This window comes from Lithobates pipiens, unplaced genomic scaffold (assembly GCF_037356315.1).
Source record: "Lithobates pipiens isolate NorthernLeopardFrog02 unplaced genomic scaffold, aLitPip1_a1.2 Scaffold_19, whole genome shotgun sequence".
NCBI classification, from domain to species: Eukaryota; Metazoa; Chordata; class Amphibia; order Anura; family Ranidae; genus Lithobates; species Lithobates pipiens.
In genome coordinates this window covers 289,657,569-289,669,572 of record NW_027507764.1, presented here as the reverse complement: position 1 = coordinate 289,669,572, position 12,004 = coordinate 289,657,569, and the positions used below count along the sequence as shown (strand labels likewise).

General features: G+C 40.6%; 1 protein-coding gene across 3 annotated transcripts in view; it reads left to right on the top strand.

The window, feature by feature from the left end:
* The window catches only part of CTNNAL1 (catenin alpha like 1), a 417,111-nt gene that overhangs the window by 153,315 nt on the left and 251,792 nt on the right, over positions 1 to 12,004 (top strand). For all 3 annotated transcript variants that reach the window (XM_077492001.1, XM_077492002.1, XM_077492003.1), the window contains exon 2: positions 408 to 597. In XM_077492001.1, coding sequence (XP_077348127.1) covers positions 408 to 597 — 190 coding nt within the window. The remainder of the gene's footprint in view (positions 1 to 407; positions 598 to 12,004) is intronic.

The window sequence follows — 12,004 nt, the reverse complement described above, 5'->3', positions numbered from 1 at the left end:
AAGATTTTCCATATGAGTTGGCAATGCATATACACCTATTTTAACTAGGTATCTGCAACCTTTCGGAGGGCCTCAGAGAGCCCATTTGATTGTGACATGATGACCTCACACACCAATAAACAAAGAATATCAGGCCCTAGATACACCTATTCCCTAAGGTTGGAATCTCTGGTAATTTGGAACGCCTGAATTCAATTTATTGGATTTAAAGGGGAGATGAATGTATGGATGCACTTGTTTAACATGGATTATAAGAATAAATACATACTGTATGTCAAATTTAGTACATATATCTACTTTATCTATAGGCAGTGTTTGCATCAAGATTGTGTCTGCCTGTTCACATTTTTTGTGTGTGTTGATGTAAAGTGCAAGATTGTCACCTTTTCTTTATATTACATTTTTAGATAACAACACTGATAAACCACAAGGAAAAACCAAAGAAATCAGATAAGACGTTGCAGGCAATTCAGCGTGTTGGCCAGGCTGTGAACCAGGCCGTGGCAAGGTTTGTGACTGTTGGAGAAACCATAGCAAGTGAGAATCGAGAGCTCAAAGAAGAAATGGGTTTTGCCTGCAGTGAGGCCAGGAGAGCAGGTAAGATCACAGTGACACTATGTGCATAGCGCTGGATATATATATGTATGATTCTAGGAGGCAGCCTATGCTGGCTCAGATATGACTTGCCTTAACTTTGTCTAAAGGCAACGTGTAAGGTTTGGACTTTGTCAGATAGTGTTGGGATGGTAGCAGAACATGCCGTCATACTATTCAGACAAAAGCAGTTATACTGTGTGAAGAGTACAAAATTTAATAGTAGAGAGCTGCTGAATGTCATTTGAATGCCTGGATTTGCTGGTTGGTTCCTAATGTTTCTCCTTTGTATCATATGGTCACAACCCTGTCACATTTAGCATGTTTTCCCCATTTTTTTCTGTTTTGGGGGAATGTAAATTTTAGTAGCACCCCAGTGTTAAAGTTCATACAAGGCATATCTACAATTTGTGCAGACTGTGCAACTGCACAACATCCCTTCTGACCTAAAACAGAAGTTCACATTTAGGAACATGTTACATGTTCCACTTTTTATTTAGGGTGGAACATGTAACATGCTCCTGCAGCCTCTCCCCGGTCCCTCTTCTAGTTGTGACAGTAGGACAGGGATCTTCTCCCCCTGCACTCACTGTCATAATTAGAAAATAAAGTGTCTATCCGGAGCTCCGTCCACGCAGCTGCGTCATTCATTCAGAGTTCTGTAAGTGAACGAGCTACAAATAGCGGCCTCCTTTGCGGCTGACTGCTTGTAGTTCTCAATGAACTGCCAAGGCACTAGTGGGCACTGTAATAGTTAGTTGATTCTTCCTGTCATTCAGTAACTCCCTGCCTGTACAAGATATGGGCAGACCGCTACAGTCTGCAAGAGCCTGAGATTGCACCAGCGATCTGGTGATCGCTGGTGCAATGGTTAACATGCTCCTTAAAAATAACTAACAAATGCAAATGTTTCTTTTACCTGCAAAAAGATGTGTATTTATCATTTTGATTTAGAAAGGTGAACTTCTCCTTTAAAGCAAAACTATACTCTCCACTCCAGCGCTGTGGTGTCCCAGAGCTCCCTCGCTGCTGATATTTTTGGACGGTCTTTGTCCAGGTTCCAGTCTTGGCTAGCTTGCCCAGGCCAAGATGACTATGTCCATTCCAAAGATGCCGAAACTGTGTGTGTGGATAGGCAGGTAAGAAACGTAATGCAGAAGAGACACAGTGGGGTTGATTTATTTAAACTGGGCTGTGTATGGTAGGCAGGGCTGCTGTTAGAAGTTATACCCTCATTGATCCAGACCCATACAATTGAAAAGCACTGCTCTGCAGGCACCCTGCAACTCAGTAATCTAAATTCTGACTGCTCTTCAGAGAGCAAAGCACATTTGAACAAGTCCTTTAAAAAAAAAATTAATTTTTTTTAATTTTTTTTTTTTTTAATTTTGGTGAAATATCCCTAGTCTATGCTGTCCCCTGATAGACTTGAGAAAGGGAGTGAGGAAATAGATTCATCAGTCCCTTTCTCTGCAGCTGCACTGGACTGTGTGCATGGGATGCGCTCAGAGGCTTCGGGTTCATTCACAAACTGATGCCTAGTAAATGCAGTTTTCTATGCTTTAGTGAGGAATGGACGCAGGAGCGATCTTTACCGATCATTCACTATGTTTAGAAAAGGAAGGGGTCTGTAAATATAACATGCAGTATCGCACAAAAGTGAGTACACCCCTCACATTTTTGTAAATATTTTGTTAAAACTTTTCAAGTGACAGTGAAGAAATTACACTTTACTACAATGTAAAGTAGTGGGTGTACAGCTTGTATAACAGTGTAGATTTGCTGTTCGCTCAAAATAACTCAACACACAGCCATTAATGTCTAAACTGCTGGCAACAAAAGGGAGTACACTCCTAAGTGAAAATGTCTGAATTGGGCCCATATTGTCAATATTTTGTGTGACCACCATTATTTTCCAGCACTGCCTTAACTCTCCTGGAAATCAAGTTCACCAGGGCTAAATAGGTTGCAACTGAAGTCCTCTTCCACTGCTCCATGACGACATCACAGAGCTGGTGGATGTTGGGGACCTTGCGTGCCTCCACTTTGCGTTTTGAGGATGCCCCACAGATGCTCAATAGGGTTTAGGTCTAGAGACGTGCTTGTTCAGTCCATCACCTCTACCCTCAGCTTCTTTAGCAAGGCAGTGGTCGTCTTGGAGGTGTGTTTTTGGGTAGTTATCCTGTTGGAATACTGCCCTGTGGCCCAGTCGCCAAAGGGAGGGGGTCATGCTCTGCTTCAGTATGTCACAGTACATGTTGGCATTCACGGTTCCCTCAATGAACTGTAGATCCCCAGTATCGGCAGCACTTATGCAGCCTCAGACCATGACACTCCCACTACCGTGCTTGACTGTAGGCAAGACACATTTGTCTTTGTACTCCTCACCTGGTTGCCACCACACGCTTGATACCATGTGTGGCACAGTGGTGTAGTAACAAAGTGTCATTTCTTCAGTGTTGTCAAATGAAAAGATACAATAAAACATTTACAAAAAGGGGGATACTCAATTTTGAGAGATGCTGTATTTGAATCCTGTATAATATTTAATCCCTTTTCAGCGGGCCTGATGGTAGCCAATCGACTTCTAACTCCAGCTTGTTCAATTTAAGCTTTCACAAAAAAATGGAAGCTGATTGATTTCTTTGCAGAGCTGCACCAGATTTTGCACTCCAGTTTAAAGTGGTGTCAAGCCCCCCCCCCCCCCTCCAAAAAAAAATGGGATATTTTTTTTTTAAACTCTCCTCTAAATGCCTGTTGCTAGGGGTCTCTCCGTAGTCTGCCTCCTTCAGTGCCCAGGCACCCGGCGTCACTTCCCCTCAGCACAGTCAGTCATCTGGGACACGTGACAGTGGAGCTTCGTCCCCCGGATCGCTGGACCCGATGTGTCCGAATATTAAGTCAGCAGCTGCAGGATTTGTAGCTGCTGACTTTGAATTTTTTATTTTTTTTGTTTAAGGGGCACCCCACTTTAAATCAACTCCAGTATGTCTCTTCAGCATGTCACGCTTTTAATAAAAAAATAAAAAAATTCTGCTGTGAGTGCCAGTTTATATTTGATGGAAGATGAATGCATGCTGATGCTTGATTATACCAAACACAATCCTAATAAACACAAATGAAGACGCTTTTTTTTGGGGGGGGGGGGGGGGTTGCACTTGAATCGAAAATATAATGATCAAACAAGGTACATTTTTATATAAAATCACGGACAGTCTTTTTTCCTGGGTACATCTGTACTATTGAACAGTTACACTGAAATATGTGGAGTTTTAGAAAATATAAAGGTGTACTAGTGGCTGGTAATTTGTCATGCCTTATTTAGAGTTTTTCTTTATATCAAGGGGAAAAAATCTTTCCAAATCCTTTGTTCTTCTCATTGTTAGTCATGGCTGTGGATTATGCAAACAGATTTCAGCCATGACAAATATTTCTGTACCTGCCATGATTTATTACTTGTATGTCACTCATTACCAATACAGTAGTTAAGATGTGGCTTTGCTGATAATTCTAAGACAAACAGCTTCTGTATGCTGCACAAATTACTACTGTAAAGATCTTTTTTGCCTTTGAAGATCCACAAGGTGGGAGTGATTTGACTTCTTTTGTGACCTGATTACTTTGAAAATTCAGAGTTGGATTGTAGTCAGATTATCCTGCCAAGCCGCAAACCATGTAGCACTCATTGCACATTGACTGTTCACAATTCTACTCTTGTCTGTATTGCGTACAGAGATTTAAAGGGAAACTATATTGTGTTTTTTTTATTTTTTATTAAAACGTTAATTTACTGTGAAGTTTACATGTAGGTACTAGTTGTTGTGTTTATTTTAATTTGATGAAAAACCCAAATTTTATATTTAGCTTGCTCTGGAACAGTATATGATAAACCAGCCATTAATAAAATAAGTGTATATTTTAACCATTTTAACACTAGAGCAACTTTTTTCATAGGCTCTGCAATCTGCATATTTAGTTAAAACAATTCTTTCAAACCACCAGAACATTTTACATTTCTGAGAGTAGAGGCCCTGGAGAAGATGATGGCTGCAATTTATGTAAATTTTTGGGCAACTGTTTATGCAACAGTCTGGAAAAATAAAATGTTTTTTTTAGTTTAAACACACCATTATAATATCTAATAATTTTTTGGGATAAAATCTAAAAAATAAGGTTGCCTCAAGTAAATAGAAAAATTGTAGGTGTCCGTGATATCCAGAAAACAATGGTGCCCACAAATCTCCATAGGTGTTGTATTTAAGTGCATTTACTCATTTTGTTTAGTTAACTGTGCGCTATGTTACTAGAATTATTCCTCTCACTCCAGTGTTCACGTGATTACTCAGGTGCGCACGTTTTTGCATTTGTGGGTATGTGCTGGGCAACAGGGGTTATGTTTAATTTTTATTAAACACAATCTACTAAAATTCCGTTTGTTTTTTTTTGTTTTTTTTATCACAATAAAGTTTATTAAAGAAAATGAGGTACAAACATAGAAATAAAAACATTACATAAAATGTATAATTAACAAGGAAAGGGGGAAGGTAAGTTATAGACAATATAGGCATCAATATCTGTTGAAATACATCCTATAGGAGCGTCTTATAAATAAAATCACAACCGTACGTAGTTTGTAAATGCCATAATATATATGGATAATAATAGAAATAAACCTATTAGAGTGCTGTGATAGTCTAGGTGAGAATAGTTGAAGGTTTAGTTGTCATATTGAAAAAAAAATCTACTTAGTGGATAGGGGCAAATAACAGATAACATAATGAAACTTTCGCAAGAATATTCAGTTATGACAGTAGGAAATAAACATGTGTATGAGTCATATCATGAGATTGCGGTATAATTGTGTCTTACAGAAATTACTCCATGGTACCCACAGAAGGCGAAATTGTGTGACAGCACCTCTTTTGATTGCAATAATTTCTTCCATGTCGTGGATAAGATGAATTTTACGGAGCCAGTCTCCCACTGAGGGTAGGGAGCTTGAGTTCCAATGTAGTGGGATCAAGATTTTGGCTGCGTTGAGGAAGTGTCTAATTAGGGATTTTTTGTAAGCACTATATGATAAGCTGTTTATGTGCAATAAGCACCAGGCAGCATCAAGGTTAGAAAGTGTACCTGTGATGTGGTTGGTCCAATATCGGACTTGGTTCCAGAAGGGTCTTATGTGTTCACAATTCCACCAAAGATGCAGGAAGGAGCCTGTTTCGGAGCTACATCTCCAGCAGAGTCTGGAGTTTTGGTGGGACCAGCTATGCTTGGTGAGAGGTGTGATATACCATTGTGTGTGTATCTTATAAGAAACCTCCTGCATTTTTGTACTGAGTACACATTTGTGTGTAAAGACATTTGCTTTTTCCCACTTTAGTGGAGAATTGGGTATCAAGATCTTTTTCCCACTTGGTTTTATATTTGTCTCTTTCCGTTTTGCTTTGACAGAGAAGCCATTTATATAGTATAGAAGTTGTTTTCCTAATTGGATTTTTCTTTAAGCATGTTAGTTCAAAGGAGGATAGGGGTCTAAAGAATTGATCTTTGCGTTTGTTGTTGGTTATGAAGTCATGTATTTGTCTGTATGACCAGTCTGACAGGGGGTGTGATGGAAATGATTTGTTAAGTTCTTGTCTAGGTTTTAGATAGTTATTGTGGATACAATGTTTTATGAGTAGTGGCTCGGAAGGGAATGTAGTGTACATCTTTGGGTTATTAAGGCCAGGTATGAAGTCAGGATTGTTGGCTAGTGAGGAAAGGGGTCCCGTATCTGTTGATAACCCTAAGGGGATTGCAACTTTTTTAAAGATTTTTAAAGTGTTACCAATAGTAGGATGTTTTTTGATTGAAAGGGGGAGATTGGAGTAGGTAGACCATGGTAGGTGTGGAATATCTAGGGAGGAGTGATCTTTTTCTAGATTTACCCAGTCCTTATGATTTGCGTGGCAGTGCCAATCTATAATCCTGGCTAGTTGTGCTGCTTGATAATATTTCCTGAAGTCTGGGAGTCCTATTCCTCCTTCTTGTTTTAGTCTATAAAGGTAAGTGAGTTTGATTCGTGGTTTTTTATTTGTCCAAAGAAAATTTCTTTGTAAGCGGGAGAGATGTGTGAAGAAGGTCTCGGGTAGTTCTATTGGGAGGGTGTGAAATAAATATAGTAGTCTTGGCAGGATTGCCATTTTTAGAATTGCAGCCCTGCCGAACCAAGAAAATTTCCCTTTTGTCCATTTTTTCAAGTCTGTTTCTATTTTTGTCAGGAGGGGAAGAAAGTTAAGTGAGAAAAGTGAACTGGGGTCTTGGGAGAGATGTATCCCTAAATAGGTCAGGGACCGTGGTTCCCATTTAAATGGGCAGTTGGACTTAGTCAGTTTTTCAGTCTGATTACTTAAGTTTAAACCCAGGGCCTCACATTTTTTTTGATTAATTTTGAAGTTTGAAAGGTGGTTAAAATTCTGGAAAGTTTTCAGTAGATTAGGGATTGAAATATGTGGTTGCGTGATGTAGAAGAGCAGGTCATCCGCATATGCAGCGGTTTTATATTCCCTGTTTTGGACCTTAACTCCGTGAATCGCTTCATGTTTGTTTATAGTTCTGATTAGGGGTTCGATTGACAGGATGAAGAGTAGGGGTGAGAGTGGACAACCTTGTCTCGTACCATTTTTAATATATACTTTGTCCGATAGAGAGCCGTTCACTTTAATGTTAGCGCTAGGGTTAGCATATATAGCATGCAACCATTTTAGTAGGTTTTGTCCAAATCCCACGTATTCACAAACTTTGAACATAAAGTCCCATGCAACTCGGTCAAAGGCCTTCTCCGCGTCAGTTGACAGGAGAAGGCCTTCGATACTTTCCTCTCTCATCCTGTGAATCAAGTTGATGGATTTAGTGGTATTATCTTTGGCCTCTCGACCAGGCATAAAACCTACTTGTTCAGGTCCAATGAGCTTATGAAGTAGAGGTCTTAATCTGTTGGCAATGATTTTGGTTAAAATTTTGAGGTCTAGGTTGAGAAGTGATATGGGTCTGTAGTTTGAGCAATCTGAGGGATCTTTGTTCGGTTTGGGTATAACTGTTATGTGAGCTGCTAAGAATTCACTGGAAGGTTTACTACTGTTTTTTTTTTTTTAAGTGGAGTTCCAGCATGTATTAAAGTGTTTTTTATTTTATTTATTTTTATAAGGACAATATAAAGACACCTGTCCAGGTATCCTGCAATGTCGGCACCCCTAGCTGATTCATCCATTGGCTTTGGGTGCAGGTGCCCGCCGACACTGTTACTAAGGGAAACAGGAAGCGGAGCCTTGCAGCTTCACATCCTGTTTCCTACTACGCATGCTTAAGTAGCGCTGCATTTTCTGAATGGTCCTGCTGTCTTCTAGGACCTGTGTGTCTCCCAGAAGGCAGAGGGGAGGAGGAGGGGCTGGAAATTCACACAGAATTGGAAAAACACAATTGTGCAGCGATCTTACTTAGAAGTGGGAGTGGGTACCTGGTTTTGACAAGTATCCGTTCCCTACCCAAAAAAAAGTACCAAATGTGGAAGTGGAGGGGGGAAGATTGCGAACAAGTGGAGCTTCCACTCTTCGCTTTTTTTGTTGCTGCTCCTCCCTCCAGCTCTTGTGCAGCTGAGAATAGAGGGAATGTGAAAGTTAGAGCTTTAACGTCAATGCCTGTTAAAGCTCGACTGCTGCCTTGTTAAAGAAGCTGAGGGTAAAGTTGATGGACTGGCCAAGCAAGTCTCCAGACCAAAATCCTATTGAGCATCTGTGGGGCATTCTCAAATGGAAGGTGGAGGAGTGCAAGGTCTCTAACATCCACCAGCTCCATGATGTCGTCAGAGTGGAAGAGGATTCCAGTGGCAACCTGTGAAGCTCTTGTGAGCTTCATGCCAAAGATGGTTAAGGCAGTACCAAGATGGGTGTCGGAATGTTCAACCTCTGGAGACGTGGAACGTCACTTCAGTTACAGAATGTGATGGCCCCGGTCACCGGTTCTGATGGAACATGCGCCTGCACCCCTACCCCAGCCAGCTTACCTTCTGCTGCTGCCGCCAGCCTGTTGAGGACACACTCTGTTCTGCATTCTTCACACACTGACTTCTGGTTGCGAGCAACACTGGCTCTTGCCAGGTATTGGATTAGGCATAAATGCTTATTTGCATCAATACTAGTATCGATGCAACACAAATAAAAAATATATATATATTTTTACTAAATGATAACCCTATTACACCTGTTACATATATACTGTCGAAGATCCATAAAGACCCCACTAATCCGCTTGGATGTCCCATTGTTTCTGGGATGGAATTGACAATGCCATTGGCACAATATTTAGATAAATGTTTAACACCTTTTTGATTAATACAGTCATTTATACTTGCTAGTAGTGTGTTGTATTTTTTTTTTTTTTTTTTAGCAAGATTAATAACATTGTGTCACCTGATTCCATCTTGGTAACATGGGACGTGGCCAGCCTTTATACTATCATTCCCCATGAACTGGGCATTGCAGCTTGCTGGCGCCTTCTTCTACAGTCATGTTGTTACAATGAGAGACAGATTGCATTTCTTTTAGAAGTGTTGAACATTGTCCTTGAAGAAAATTATTTTCTGTTCAAGGATATCCATTACTTGCAGCTTAAAGGGGCAGCGATGGGTTCCAATGTCACACTTCCATACGCAAACTCGTTCATGTGGTAGAAACGTCATTAATTTTATGAAAGCATGTTCATTGAACACTGTCCGGGATGGTTTAGATTTATAGATGATGTATTTAGCGGTGTGGGGTGGGGACATTGGAACCCTAGTACTATTTGATCAATATTTGAATCTTATTCCCGGCTTGAAATTCAATATTGTACGTAGTAGGAAAAATATTCCCTTCCTTGATACAATGTTAAAGATTAACCATACTAAGATTGATAGTGACTTGTATGTAAAAAAAAAAAAACAGACCGTACTCAACTACTTCATTATAGTAGCTTTCATCCTCGGATTATTTAACTATATCCCTAGGAGTCAATTGACTGGAGTCAAGAGAACAGTCAGTGATCTTGGGAGGAGAGATTTAATGAAATGGAAACCAAATTAATCAAGAGGAATTATCCAGTGACACTGGTTAAGATAGAATGGGTTAATCCATTTAATAATAGAACATCTTTCTACTCAACCACAAACTCAGACCGCAATGGTCCAGAGCACTGACTACTTTTCAGAATTTATGCTCCAATGAGGAACCCCAGCGACACCTGATCTCATCCACTTACTCTCTCTTATTCCGAGATTGTGATCAGTTCGACCTCCAAACACGGCAAAAATGGACTAACGACCTTCAAGTGAGCATTACTGATGCAGACTGGGAAAATATCTTCAGGTTTGTCCATAAGGGAACGGTCAACGTTCATACACAGGAAAACGCTTTTAAAATAGCTTCTAGATGGTACAATACGCCCCATAAACTCCACTTAACCCCTCTAATTCTCAGACATGTTGGAGATGCAACACGGAAGTGGGAACATTTATACACATTTGGTGGACGTGCCCCATCTTACAACCATACTGGTCGGAGGTACACAAGACGATAGCCACTGTTACTACCTACCAGTTGGATAAGTCCCCAGCCCAATTTTTATTACATCACTCAGACAAGCCCACTCGCCCTTACTACAAGTCTTTAGCCATGCACATGGTAAATGCTGCCAGAATATGCATTCCACGCAAATGGCGTTCCCCCAACCCACCACTCATCCGAGACTGGTTTAACCGCATTGACGCGATTATGACATCGGAGGACCTTATACACCAAGCGAAAGATACCCCTATGAAATTCACAACCACTTGGGCTTGTTGGATTCATTTCAAGACCACAGATTCCTATAAACGCCTTATACAGCTTCCTTAAAAACAAGAACGGACCTCTATCACATTGTTCTACTCCTTGATTATGAGACATTCCTTCCTACAAAATCTTAGATTTCTCTGGACCCCTATCAGTGAATACTAAGGTACACATACCCGCCTATCTTACAGATATCCGCGATCTTGATACTTCCTCACACCGAGATACCCTCCCCTCCATTAGTCTTTAATCCCCTATGTTAACTCCCATGACACATAGACCTGAAGGCACAAAAACAAAAACTGAAACACTGAAGACTATTTCCTAGTGTCTGTGAGGCGAAGATGCTTGTTTTGTTATATCTTGTTTTGCCATGTTATGATTCATAAGTCACATAGTCTCTTTTAAGGTTACCGACTGTTAGCGGCTGCGTCCGCATTTGTCTTGTACTAAATGTAACCAGACCAACTGCTACTATGTATTCTGCTTACTTGTTCCGGTATATAATCTTCAATAAAAAATGTCATTAACAAAAAAATAATAGAACATCAACTAGACATATAAAAAAAAATACCTTTTTTGTCCCACAATTCCATCCATTCTCTTATCATATTTTTAATATTGTTAAAAAAAAATTAGGGATTGAGTATTACCCTAATATTGATGAGTTTTCTGTTCCACCTTTTCCTTCCTATAGGAAAGGTAGAATGTTAAGAGATTGGTTAAATCTGACCAGTTTTTCCCTTCTAGTCCCAGTATAACATTTTTGGGGCCGCGTAATACAGGGTCTTATCCCTGTTTGTCATGCATACAATGCAATTCTATGATCGGAGGGAAATTGTATCACATCCTCGCAAAGGTTTTTAAATCTCAAAGCGCACTATACATGTCAATCCTCTTTTGTTATCTATGCCATAAAGTGCCCTTGCAACACAAAAGGTTAAAGAGGGATTCCGCCAAAAAAATAAATATTAAAAGCCAGCAGCTATAAATACTACAGCTGCTGACTTTTAATAAATGGACACTCACCTGTCCCGGGTTCCAGCGATGCCGAGGCCGATCGACCGCTCGGGCCTCGGCTGCTGCCTCCGCCATTCTAGGTGAGGGAATCAGGAAGTGAAGCGAATCGGCTTCACTTCCCGGTTCCCTACTGCGCGAGCCGCGCCGCGCAATAGGAAATCTCCGCGCTGTTACTGGGACCCGTGTGTGTCCCAGCAGACAGCGCGGCAGGGCAGGAAATGGCGTAGACTCCCGTGGGAGTCTATGCCCGGAAGTGGGTGAAAATACCTGTCTTTGACAGGTATCTCCACCCCCCTCCCCCCTGAAAGGTGTCAATTGTGACACCGGAGGGGCGGGGGGTTCCGATCAGCGGAGGTTCCACTTTAGGGTGGAATCCCGCTTAAAAGACCGTATAGCTAAGCATAAGTATTAGGGACAAATTAACACAACTACAGTTAGCTAGTCATTTTATAGACAAAGGTCATTCTATTTCCCAACTAAAGTATATGGTATTGAAAGGGATTAATAAAAATAGGTGGTGAGCGATAATTAATTCTCAGAAA